Source organism: Gnatocerus cornutus, chromosome 9 (assembly GCF_029298725.1).
Source record: "Gnatocerus cornutus isolate USDA-ARS CGAHR chromosome 9, icGnaCorn1.1, whole genome shotgun sequence".
NCBI classification, from domain to species: domain Eukaryota; kingdom Metazoa; phylum Arthropoda; class Insecta; order Coleoptera; family Tenebrionidae; genus Gnatocerus; species Gnatocerus cornutus.
In genome coordinates, this window is record NC_142241.1 from 2,488,085 (window position 1) to 2,500,542 (window position 12,458).

Sequence of the window (12,458 nt, forward strand, 5' to 3'; positions counted from 1 at the left end):
TCCCATTCATCGGGTATCAATTCCCCAAACTGTACATATATCTACATATTACATGCATGTTTCATAGTGTCATAGTTACTAATCAACAAACGACAGGGTTCTTGCCTAGTTACTTACTACTATGGGAGTAGAAAAAATAAATTATTATTACACCAAAGTAACGACACGAACGTAAAATTAGTTTGTTTGCTTTATAATTATATAATTTGTTTTTGTAACACAACTACTAACTAAAATTGATTTTCTTATTTTGTGATATTAAAAAGGTACAGATTTTCTTATCTTACTTTGTTGTAATTAAGAGAATTGTTTATATTTAGTTATAATTTTCATTGAACATATAAATAATAATAGTTTGGTTTTTTTTCAACTTATTTTCTTACCATATCAAATATTATGTACCAACTAACATAAAGTCGTAAGTCCCGGTTTAATGAAATATTAAAAAATACTCAAGTAGAAATGTATAATTTAATCAAAGATTAAGGGCAAAAAAATGAGATTATTTTCCATTACAATTTACAGATTCTCAAACTACCTTAAAATCAGCGAAATGCACATAAAATAAAACAGGGTACATAACTAACAGAGAGAATGATTTTAACATTCATAGCTATCCTCTACAATTGTTTCTATGTTTGGTTCATCTTGCAGTGTTTTTTTCTCAAAATTTTCTAAATACCTGATGCTAACTTTACGATCATCAGAGAGATGAAGACCAATTAAAATTTTCTTTAAACCCTTTCTTTCATTTCCTTCAAGTTCAAATGCTTCATAGTATTTTTTCCGTAGACACTGTTTTAGGGCCTTCTTTGCAGAATCTTGTTTATGCCGCTTTAGTTCAATTATAATTACTGCACATTTTGAAATAATAATTAAATCAAGCTCGGGTGAGCAATCCAACTTCCCACAACTAGAAATTAACATCCAAAGGTCACAGTGAAAGTGAAAATGAGCTTTTGGTAATTCTCGGTCGGTATACAAATTTTCCACAGATTTTTTAAACGCAACATATTTCATAGGTTCATGCTTCTCTCCACTTCCTAAAGACTTTAATGCATTCACAAATGACTCTTGTTGTTCAACAGTAAACAGGTTAGTTTTCAATTTTACCAAAGCCTCCTGAAGTTTGTCTGTAAATACTTGTTTCAATTCTAGATTCGGAATTTGTAATGTCCAATTCCCATCATTCTTGTCAATAACGTTAAAGTACCCACATTGTGTGAGAAACTGAAGAGCTAAGTCTACCTGCACTAGTTCGATACAATTCAAAATTGATTCACGTAATGATTTCAGATTATAAATATCGTTCAACTCTATAGTTGTTGCTATGATGGAAATTTTCTCATTGTCTCTAACGGCAGGAAACACCTTCTCCCGCATTTTTTCGAATTTAAATAGTTGGCAGATATATTTGGTTCCAACCGATTCAATCCAATAACTTTTTCGTACGAGATTCGGTAAATAATTGGTAATAGACACAGGATTAGAAATAGTTGTATCTTTGTCTCCCACTACAGTGTAATTGTTGTACCAAAGAGTAATTTCATCAAGAGCTTTTTCTCTTTGACTTCCTTCTTTGACACAGTTGTTAACTAAAGCGTTTACTTCTTCTCTGGTAAATCCAAAGAATTTATAATAATCATAATCCTTGTCCAAGAATGTTCTACGTTGCACATTGTTAGCTCCTAATGAAATCGTACCGCCTGATGCAGTGACAGAAAAAATTATTACTCGTTGAACAAATTGTGCTGATATCCTATCTTTGCATAAAAGACGCATTAGGTCTCGTATGAAAAACATAATCTGTCGGTCTGATGAGTTTTCACTAAATAACATATTCATAAAAGGTGCGTCGAACTCGTCAATCAATATAATAATTTTCTTATGGGTTTGTTTTGTTTGATAGTGGACCGACAAAACCTCGATCAAATATTCAAAAGCCACCATTATGTATGATTGTGCTGTGTTACGATCTATTGCCTCTTTCCAATGATCATCATCATCGGCATATTTCAAATAGCACAAGAAAGGTTCAATATCCAGTTCTCCCATATTGTTACTTGACCAGCTGAATTTTTCACCATCTTTATGAATTAAACATGTTTTATATTTTCTAAACTGCTTCATTATCATATCTCTAAGACTCTCCAAAAATTCGCTATATGACGTTACTGATAATTGTGCAAAATCAAGAAAAATTACTGGATGCTGTCCGCAATGCTTGCGAAAAAATCTTTTACTTCCACAACCATGATTCTCTATGCATTCTTCAGTGCATTTGTAAATTCTGAGATCCTGGAAAAGTTTATATTTCTCCAACTTTTGTTGTTCACTGCTGACAATTTCAAAAAACTTCTCCAGCATTTTGCAAGCCATAGTCTTGCCAAATCTGGGCGGTGCAGTGAGAAGTATTCTATGTGCATCCTTCATAACGCATTTAATAAACATAGACTTGTCCACAAAAGTCGATGTCCAACGAAGAACTTCAAAAACCAAGTCAGGATCCTGAAAAGACATAACAAATTGTAATTTCCATGAATTCCTATTTGAACATAAAACAAATTGTACATTTGTTCGAAGCAAGTTACTTACGTCTTCACTTTCATTTGAGCCTCCGGAAGTGTCCAAAGATGTTACATCATCCATTAAATTTAATCCAAGTAATTCCTATAACAAAAGTGTAATACCATGTTACCGTGTGATACAATAATATGTCTGGTCTTACTTGGTCTGAATAGACAGGTTTACTTTCGACTTTTTTGCGCTTTGATGAGGATGAGGAGCCCTCCATCAGATCTACCTGAAAAAAATTTTATATTCAACGAATTTTTTTATCTGTAATCTGTATGAGTAAAAAAATATTAACAAAGTTCCGTTCAAAATGATTTAAAAAGATTCAAAATAAATTTTTTACAATAAATAAAAAAATGACCAATACTAAAGAGAACAAAATTGTAGCAGAATATTATACACCATTAAAAACAAGACAACCATCTGAACTCCAACAATTTCAATGAAGTAACTCAAATGAGAAATCGTAATTTTGCCATTGAATATCTCAATTCGACTGTAAATAAAAAACTAACAAAGACAGAATTTTGCAAATCTAAAAATATTTCTAGAAATTCCCTAAATATGGGACTAAATTCAGTTGGAATTAAGATTGCATGTAAAACGAGAACAAATGAGAACAAACGGGAACAATCCGGGACAAAAGAGAACAAATCGGAACAATTGGGAACAAAAGAGAGAAAAAATAAAATAAAAAATAAAAAAATATTCGATAATGTAGAACATAAAGCAGGTAGTCGTAAAAATATAAGTTTAGATGAAGAAGCACATAAATTAATTAGTAAATCTTTAGAAACTTTTCAATCATAAATGGACAAACTAGTTTCATACATTCCCAACGATGAGAAAGAAAAATGGAAAAAAGATTTAAAACCTATTATTACTGAAATAGACAGATTAGAAGATGGAGCAAAAATAGTCGGTTTCAAACAAGAAGTAGTAGATAAATATATTGCAAGAGCTAACAGCTAATTTATTCCTTGAACAATTAATTATGACAGACTGTGAACTAGAATCCGCTAATAATAAAATCGATGAATTGGAATATAAATTAGACAACTACAATAATTATGATCCTAAGAAATTAGCAGAATTAAGAAACAAAACAGTAGTAATACCATCAAACATCGATGATGTAAAGAAAAGAACTCTCAAAATATTTGAAAGACATACTAAAAATATGAGAGCAATAAATGAAAAAACTCAAAAATTGTAAATTAAATGGAAAGTACTGTATTCAAGAATTTAAATATATTCAATGAAGAATATCCAAAATTCAGAAAAAAGTCTTATTCAACAAGTTAATAAATTAAAAATTATTATTTTTATTCTTGCGTTTATTATCGTAATTGTTATTATTGTTTTCTTAATTTATTACTTCAACGCTAATAAAAAATAGTTCAACAGTGTCCATGAACGTACCTATGATGATACTAATACGTGTCCATAAGCTAATGTATCTGTAGAATTAGGTAAAAGATATCTTTTATCATCTTTCCAACTTAGAGACTTTTTCTTTACTTCTTCAGTAAAAATATCATATTTATGACTCCTAATCACTCTCTGTCTATGGAAGTATTCAGTTTGATTGAATAAGCAATTTTTGTAATCTTCAAAACTTATTTCTTTCTTCAATACTGCTTTCTTGATACCTTTTAATTTTTTTGAAACACACGTTTCAGTTCTGTAACTGTACATTTTTGACCTTAAACCTATGTATTCTAATATCTTAATACCATTCAATTCATCTTTGAATTTCCCTATTACTTTCTTATTTTTATCAGAATATAATGGATGGTCCTTTGGATAATCAGATGTATCAAAATAGTCGGGTTTGTTTTTCATAAATTCATAGAAATCAGCCATTTTAATCTCATATATGAAACTGTCGGTATCTCCATAAAGAAGTTTTATTTTTTCATTAAATTCTTTTTTAATTACATTGTAATGGAAGTTATACATTAATAATTTCGATAAATCTAATACGGCTTGCCCAATGTAAATTGGTTTATTAAACAATACTTTGGTTTTATAATTGTGAACTGCTGCCAGGTGTTTGCTAAATATAGTTCTGTGTTTAAAATTAGGTTTGTTTATCGCTTTTTGTAATTTTTCTTCATCACAATATAATTTAATATTTTGTTGGTTTCTAACAGATTGCATACTTACCATATGGTGCATTAACCATTAGTTTCCAGAAATCTTTTTCAAAATCATTTTTCGCCTTCTGTCTTTGTTCAGTATTAAATTTTACATATGGTGCTATGAAATTTGACTGAGTAAATTTTATACCTCTGTGAACCTTTGTTATTCTAATACCTAAACTTTTGTAAAGTTTTAATGTTTTGTAACGAATTATATAATTTTTCTTATCATAGAAATGACAAAGTAGTTTTTCTACTTTTCCGCCCGGGGGAATTCTATTTTCCGGAGCCAAAGGCAAGTCATTGAATTTGTTATGAATAGCCAAGTCTACAGGGAATGCTAAATCAACTTCTAAAACATAACCGGTATCACTATCTGATAACAGTATACCATCAACATTTTTAATTTCATCACAAGTCAACCATTTAAAGTTTTTTTCTGGTAATCTCTGAGATAAAGCCCATCCATATAGATTATTAGCATCTATATAGATAATCTGAGTATTTTCATCTGCCTGCGAATACCTGTTACTACACTGTGAAATACCTCCTCTAATTCCGTTTTCAAAAAACAAATACATTTCATAATCAGTTAATAATTCCAACTTCACTGAAGTATATTTGAGCATACAGTCCCAAGCTAACCCCGGAGTTGTATAATACCAAACAGGATCCAGTCCATAACTCTTTTCTAAACATAAATCTCTAAAATTTTCAAATACATCAGTTAATAGCAAAACATCTAGTTTTAAGTATAAATCATGCCATTCACCCAAGTTTTCAATTTTAAAATATTTCCATACTTTCACTGCATGTTTGAATTCTTCTTGAGAAATTCCTTCTTTTGTGAGCGAAGAATAAAATTTATCTATTGATGGAAGTTTTGTTTCAGAAAATTCCTTTTCTAATTATCTTGCTTTTTTCTTTCCTAAATAACACATCTAATTCATGATTTGAAAAGTATTTAATTATTTCTCTCAACTGACTTGATTCCAGATTAGATGACAAATTGTCTAGGCTACTTGCTAAAAATCTAAATGAATCGATAAATCTCAGTTCGATATATCCATTATCATCCATTCTTAAAATTTTACTGAAAGAAATATATTTCTCTTCGTTATTAGGTATTAATTTCAATTGACTTTTATCTTCTCCTAGATTTTTTATAAACAAATGACAATCGTAAGCGCTTAAATTATGAAACAAAATTGGAATAAACAATGGTTGTCTATATTTCAAATTGCATTTTCTACAAGCAGCTCCTCTATATTTTCCAGTGTAGTGATCATGATCTCTTACTTTTGGGTTTTCTATAGAAAAAAGATAACAAATTTTTGTTTTTTTATATTCTTCTAGTTCGATATCTTTTATGGGTTTATTTTCTTTTAATAACTTGTATATTGTTCTGGCATATTCAGTTATTCTTTTTATAAAACATTTATCACTTTCCTCTCCTCTGTAAATTTCCAATGGGTTACCAATATTATTATAAGCACTCTTAATGTATAATCCATAACCACAGGGAATATGAAATTGTGTTTTATGAGTATATGATGATTCAGGATTTGGTTCGCATGTATGAATAGGTTTCAGAATAGATTCAAAATCAGAATAAATTACATTCTTTGAATATTTTTAAATTTTAATATATTATCTTCAGCCATGTTCAGAACACATGGTTCATTACTAAAGCACACATTTTGATGTTTCTTTAAAGCATCTTCAGTTCTAGCGGAGTAGTTTAAACATCTTCTACAGAAATGTTTTTTGTTTCTATTTACTTCCAACTGATCATTCAACAATCGACTCAAATTCTTGATCCAACAATAATGATTTTTGTCTTTATTTCCAAAGTATAGTAAGTCGATATTCATTTCATATATTTGCTTATTATTATGATACAAAGGATAAAATATTTGTTCTTCGTAACTAAACACGGTAACATTAATTTTATTATGTGATTCAAATTTAGGTATGTCCTGGATTTTGACAGGAATTTAATTCATTTATATATTCCGGCTTATTATAATGATTCAGTCTATCTACGTGTTCTTTTGCTTGATGTAAACATGATATTACGCTGTACATAAAGCATTTATTATCGTTGTTTTTAACATTAACGCAAGCTTTTTTATCTTTAATCCACTTGGGTAATTCTACATATGAATTTCCGCTTAACGGTGTATATTTGTTTATATTAATGCGCAAATAATTTATATTTTTCAAAGTCCATCCAGATCCCTTATCTTGCAATTCATCACATCTTGATATAAATAAATCCTTTTGTTCATCCCAATATTCCTCCAGATCATCTTGTTCTCTTAGTATAACATTTGGTAACTGAAATTTATGTATCATTATAAAGTCTTCATTTTCCAGTTTCATAAACTCGCATTCCATCTCTAAATTGATTTTAATATTTTTATGGAGATTTAAAGCATTTATAACTACTTTAATAGCCTTTTCTTTTATCATATCCATATATGTTTCTATATCTATACCTTCTTCTAGATTATTATGCTGATAGGTTAATAATCTTCCTTTAAAAGCAACCTGAACTAAAATAAAATCTGGCTCTGGATTATGTCTTGCTTTATGCAACTGCATTCGACTTTCCTTAATATATTTTCCACATTCATCACACTTGATCTTTTTTACTCTTTCTTTTTTCGGTTTAGAAAATATGCCATCATTAAACGGAAAGCTCTTTTTGTTTTCTCTTGTTATTTTTAATTGCTCTTCAGCATGAATAATCTCGTTTACCAATTCTGCCTTATTGTATCTTTTAATGTATCTTATACCTAAAGATTTTGCCATATTACGTAATTCAAGCAAACGACGACTATTCAAATCATGTTTTAATTTATGCAAATGTATTCGAGTTTCCTCGATATATGTTCCACATATATCACATTTGATCTTCTTTACTCTATTTTTTTTTGGTTTAGCAAATATATCGTCATCAAACTGAAATGTTTTTAGGTTCCTTTTGTTTTCTTTCTCTTTATGTAGCTGCATTCGGGTGCTTTTGATATATTTTCCACATATGTCACACTCGATTTTCTTAACTCTCTTTTCCTTTGGTTTAGCAAATAAATCATCATCAAATGAAAATATTTCTGAATTCGCTTCGCTCATTATTTTGTTTTCGTTTTTTATTTTCTCATGTAATCGCTCTTCAGCTTTAATATTAGCTTTAATCAAGTCTGCTTTATTATATTTTCTAATATATTTGATGTCTAATGATTTTGCAATATTAAACAGATCAGATAAACGTAGATTACTCAAGTTCCTTCGTTCCATTTATTATAGAAAAAAATCTAACAAACAATTTTTAGCAAATAAATAAATTCAATCCATTTTTATGCAAATCTGTTTTTATATGCCTTTTAAAATTAGTTCTAGTGTAATATCTACCACAAACACATAACAAACGAGTAGAATTAACTGCTTTTTTACATTGTTTACATGTTTTTTCATATTTATTTCTATAGTTATAAAAATCACCTGGACATTTTGGTTCTAAACAAACCGAGCAACGACTAGTCATTTATTAGAAAATTTATTCATCAAAGACTTCAATATTAGGAAAGTGTATTTTAAGAAAACCTAATTTTGCCAAGTTTAATATATTGTTTTCATACATTTTAAATTGATTATGCATATTTTTAAATACTAATCGTTCAAAGTCATTATTTGGTTTGCTTCTCATATCGTTAAACTTTTTTTGAAACAGTTGCCATGCTTCTTGGTCATCGTTATGTAAGCGATTCATTTAATTTATTACATTTTTTTTCACAAGAAATTATCCATAAACAGTGAGTGCTAAAACACACTGTCCCTGTTTAGGTAAAATTGTGAGAAGCCTCGAGATTCAAAAAATATGTGTTGTATATGGAGGTGATCAATTTAATGTTTATTTAATTAATTGTCGAAAAAAATAATACTTGTAATCAAAGCGATCTAGTGCAATATACGAGGCCTACGTATTATAAAAGTCTACATAAAATGAATGAAAAGCTAGATATCAACCTAGGTTCAAGGGAAAAGACAGCAATTATTTTAGAACATAATAATATAAATAAAGCTATTAGAAATAATTAATAATAATAAAAATCAGGATTATTTTCTTTAATTTTATAATCCAAGAAAGAATTGGGTGTTCGTAATTTTAAATCCCTAATTATATAAAAATTATTAAATACAAATACAAAAACAGCTCAAGAAATTAGAGAATACTATAATATTACTTTGGAAGAAATATTTTATTCATATTTGGAATACACTAAAGACTTTTATTTGAATATAGAAAAATCACTCCATAAAGCAAATTGAAACGATAATCTGAAATTAAGAGAGATTGTCATGTTTTTTAGTCCGCATAAATCTAAGTGTGGGAAAGACATGTTTTCATGATAATTTAATCGATGATGACAACGTAAACAGATAACTCATCTTTTGATAACAAAAATTTTTGGACTGCAGATGTAAGGATCATTTTTAATGTATTTTGACACGCTGAATTCAAATCTGTGCTCAGTTTTTCTCCATCAAGTCTAGATTTTGAAATAGCATATGATTGTTGACCCCTCGTGATTGGTCGCGGGTCTCTGTCAAACTGAAAATATATGAAAATTCTTGGATGTAACCCACAAAACATGAAAACTTACAAAAGCTTTCAAAAAGCTTGATATTCACTTGACAAAATAACTTAAATTTGAAAGTTTAAAATAAACTTACAATATACTTTGATGTGTAAGTTTCCATCTACACTTAATAGCAACGTTGCGATAAGCTGCCTTACGAAACTTTAGATTAACTTGTTTTGGTAAGTTTATAGTAAGCTTACAGAAAGTTGATGTGGTAAGTACAAATGAAAATGGGCGCATGTGCGTGTACCAATTCAGAGAAGAAACCAAGAATTATAGAAAAAGTGTCATTCGTTCTTGAAGCTAACTATTTATAATTCATTCAAAATGGATTTCTTTAAGCATCCCTCTTTAAAAGTAAGTATGAAACCTCTTATTTATTTATTGTGTTTGTAGGTATACCTAAGTAGTTCTGTTTTCTTTAACTATAGATGCTGTAAGAAGTTCATTTTCGACAGTCACGAACCGCGAGTTCAAGATGGCTATGATGGATTGGTTCAACCATTCGAGAACGAGGTTGAAGCGGGCTGGCGAAAATCTCGTAAGGGCAGTTGCCGGACCAATTAGTGATTTTTTAGCATAATTCACTACACAAAAGGACTAAAAGACCGCATTAGCAGATTCTAAAATGTTGTTATTTTATGACAGACATTGGCATAATTGACTATTTGACCATTGCTGTCTGATGGTCGGTTTTAGTTTTGAGAAGGGGTGTGGGGTAATCTCGATATGCCTAGCATAAAAAACAAAATTAAGAATCAAGTGCTGTGGCGATTTAGCCCTTCTGTGTAGTGAGTACCCTAATTAAACCATAAAAGCACTATTTGGTGCCGGCAACTATTACAGTTTATAGTTCATCCAAGTTAATCTAAGCTATTATAAAATCATATAAATTTATGTTCTACCGCCTACCACAACCGGACAGCTTTGTGGTATTTTGATATTTATGACGAGACAGCTTGACCTGTTTGGACATAGTATTTTCATCGCAGGGTGCAAATTCGGGTAAATAAACCCTCATTACATGCACTTATGGACCTTTTCAAGCTGTCCCATTGTAGTAGACCAGACATTTTTATAAATTTATGGTATAAATCAGACTAATTTGATGATACTATAAGTTTTTTTACTCATTTTTAACCGTTTTCATTTAGAATTAGATCACGACGACCGACTTTCTTGTTTCTCTTTTATACCATTACCATTATTTTATTATTATTATTGTATTTCGTTTTGAATTTAGAATAAACATCTTTATTTGAAAATTTGAGTTTATTTACAGAACTGCAATTTTAATATAACCTTTCATATGTTAACTTAAAATAACCTTTCTGTTACAATCGTTTTAAAAGCTTGTCGTTTCAAGCTCGCACTAAACTTGTGGTTTCAAGCTTGTGTCAAGCTTATGGTTTCAAGCTTGCACAATCAAGCTTAAGAAAGTCGTTTTCAACGTTTATGCAAGAATTCAGCAAGCTTATCGCAAGTATGCTTGGAAACTTACACTTTGATTCGCAAGTTTGAGGAAAGTTTACATCCAGCTTTTTTTGCTTGGTGGGAAGTTGCTGTAGGTACGTTCTTTTTGGGAAAATCTTGTGAGAAATTACTGGATGACAAGTGCGAAGTCAAATAATAAACGTTTTTATAAACTGAATATAGGTAGGTATGCCCCTTTAATTATTCTATTAATTGCTATCATGTTTTGGGCGTGAAAACAACGTTTCTTCTTTTACGACATTGGAAAACGATACACTATACCACGTGGCTGTTCAGATGTTTCATTTATTTTAATTTTCGACACAACCGTTAAAAATTACCGAAAAGCAGACGACTTATATTTAACTTATAAACTTATAATACTATTAATAAATAACAAGACATTTTATTACTTACCAGCAGCTTTAACAATTAACACCAAACCAACACTGAAACGACTGAAACCTTAGATTAGTTAGAGTATAGATAGCCGACTCTTTCACTCTCATTTTGTTACCGAAACTAGCGCATTCTATAAAAATCGGGCCGTACTATTTTGAAGAGTCTAGACAACAACCACACCAAATGTGGTGTTTGTCTTTGCTAACTAACATTGGTTTTTGTCTTTGCTATTTTAAGAATAGGTTTTTATCTTTGCTATTTTTTCTTTTTATGGATTTGATAGAAATTAAAACAAAACAAAATATAAAATAAAAGTGTATATTAAAAAGTAATAAACGCAATAACAAGTACTGGAAACAATGAGTTATGATAACTGTATTAACACATCCCAATTTTCAATACCTAATTCAAGATCATATGGTTCAAACTATACAATGATAAACTCAAAATATGATGATTAATCAATTAATTACTAAACAAACACGTTTTCAACAACTAAGAGAAAATGTTGAATAATAAAATCCACTTCATGTTTTAAAGGAAAAATTGTATGTTGGAAAAATGTATCAAATTCAATTAAATCTCCCAACGTATACATTTAAAAAGAAAAGCATAAACTAAAATATGTGAAAAATGGAGGTACACGCTGGTACTCCATATAAATTTAACAATATTTATATGTATACAAATACACTATCTGTGTAAGATCATTCGTAAGGATTGACCACAATCAACCCAAGTTAACAATTATTTACCAGACCAAATTTAAAGCAGACAGTGGAAAAATTTTCAGTGTGCTTCCATAAAACCACTTTCAATCAAAATGTCCCAAGCAAACTTGGAGTTTTTGGTAGAATCGCCGATCCTGGAATTGTTAATCCGCTGAAGCAATATTAGTAACATTTCTGTCAGATGGAGTGCGTACTCTGAAAATATTGGTTCATATTAGATCGTAATATATTAAAATGATTTTCAGTCTTACTTTTTGGACATATTATCACCACACCCAGGAACACAACACCCTGTTCCTCCTGTAGTCATTTTCACAAACAACATTATAATGTTAACTTGGGTAATTAAACTACTAATTATTTACACTACACAACCTTATCACTACATTAAACACTAAACTAAAACGAAATTAAGAAAATACACAAGGAAATTCGGAAAACACTCTTAACGAAAGTGCAAAACAAAATGCAAGTGCAAATTTGCA

At 29.7% G+C, this 12,458-nt stretch overlaps 1 protein-coding gene and 1 pseudogene across 1 annotated transcript; both read right to left on the reverse strand.

Annotated features, from left to right (window-relative positions):
* Positions 1 to 457: 457 nt before the first annotated feature.
* Positions 458 to 2,809, reverse strand: LOC148167753 (uncharacterized). The gene is made up of 2 exons (XM_088045768.1): positions 2,729 to 2,809; positions 458 to 2,670 (listed from the first exon to the last, which is right to left on the reverse strand). Exons 1-2 carry the CDS (start codon positions 2,792 to 2,794, stop codon positions 601 to 603), a joined length of 2,136 nt encoding a protein of 711 aa, XP_087901894.1. The 5' UTR covers positions 2,795 to 2,809; the 3' UTR covers positions 458 to 600.
* Positions 2,810 to 4,765: 1,956 nt separating this feature from the next.
* LOC148167754 (uncharacterized) lies at positions 4,766 to 9,008 on the reverse strand (annotated as a pseudogene).
* Between the last annotated feature and the right edge of the window lie 3,450 nt (positions 9,009 to 12,458).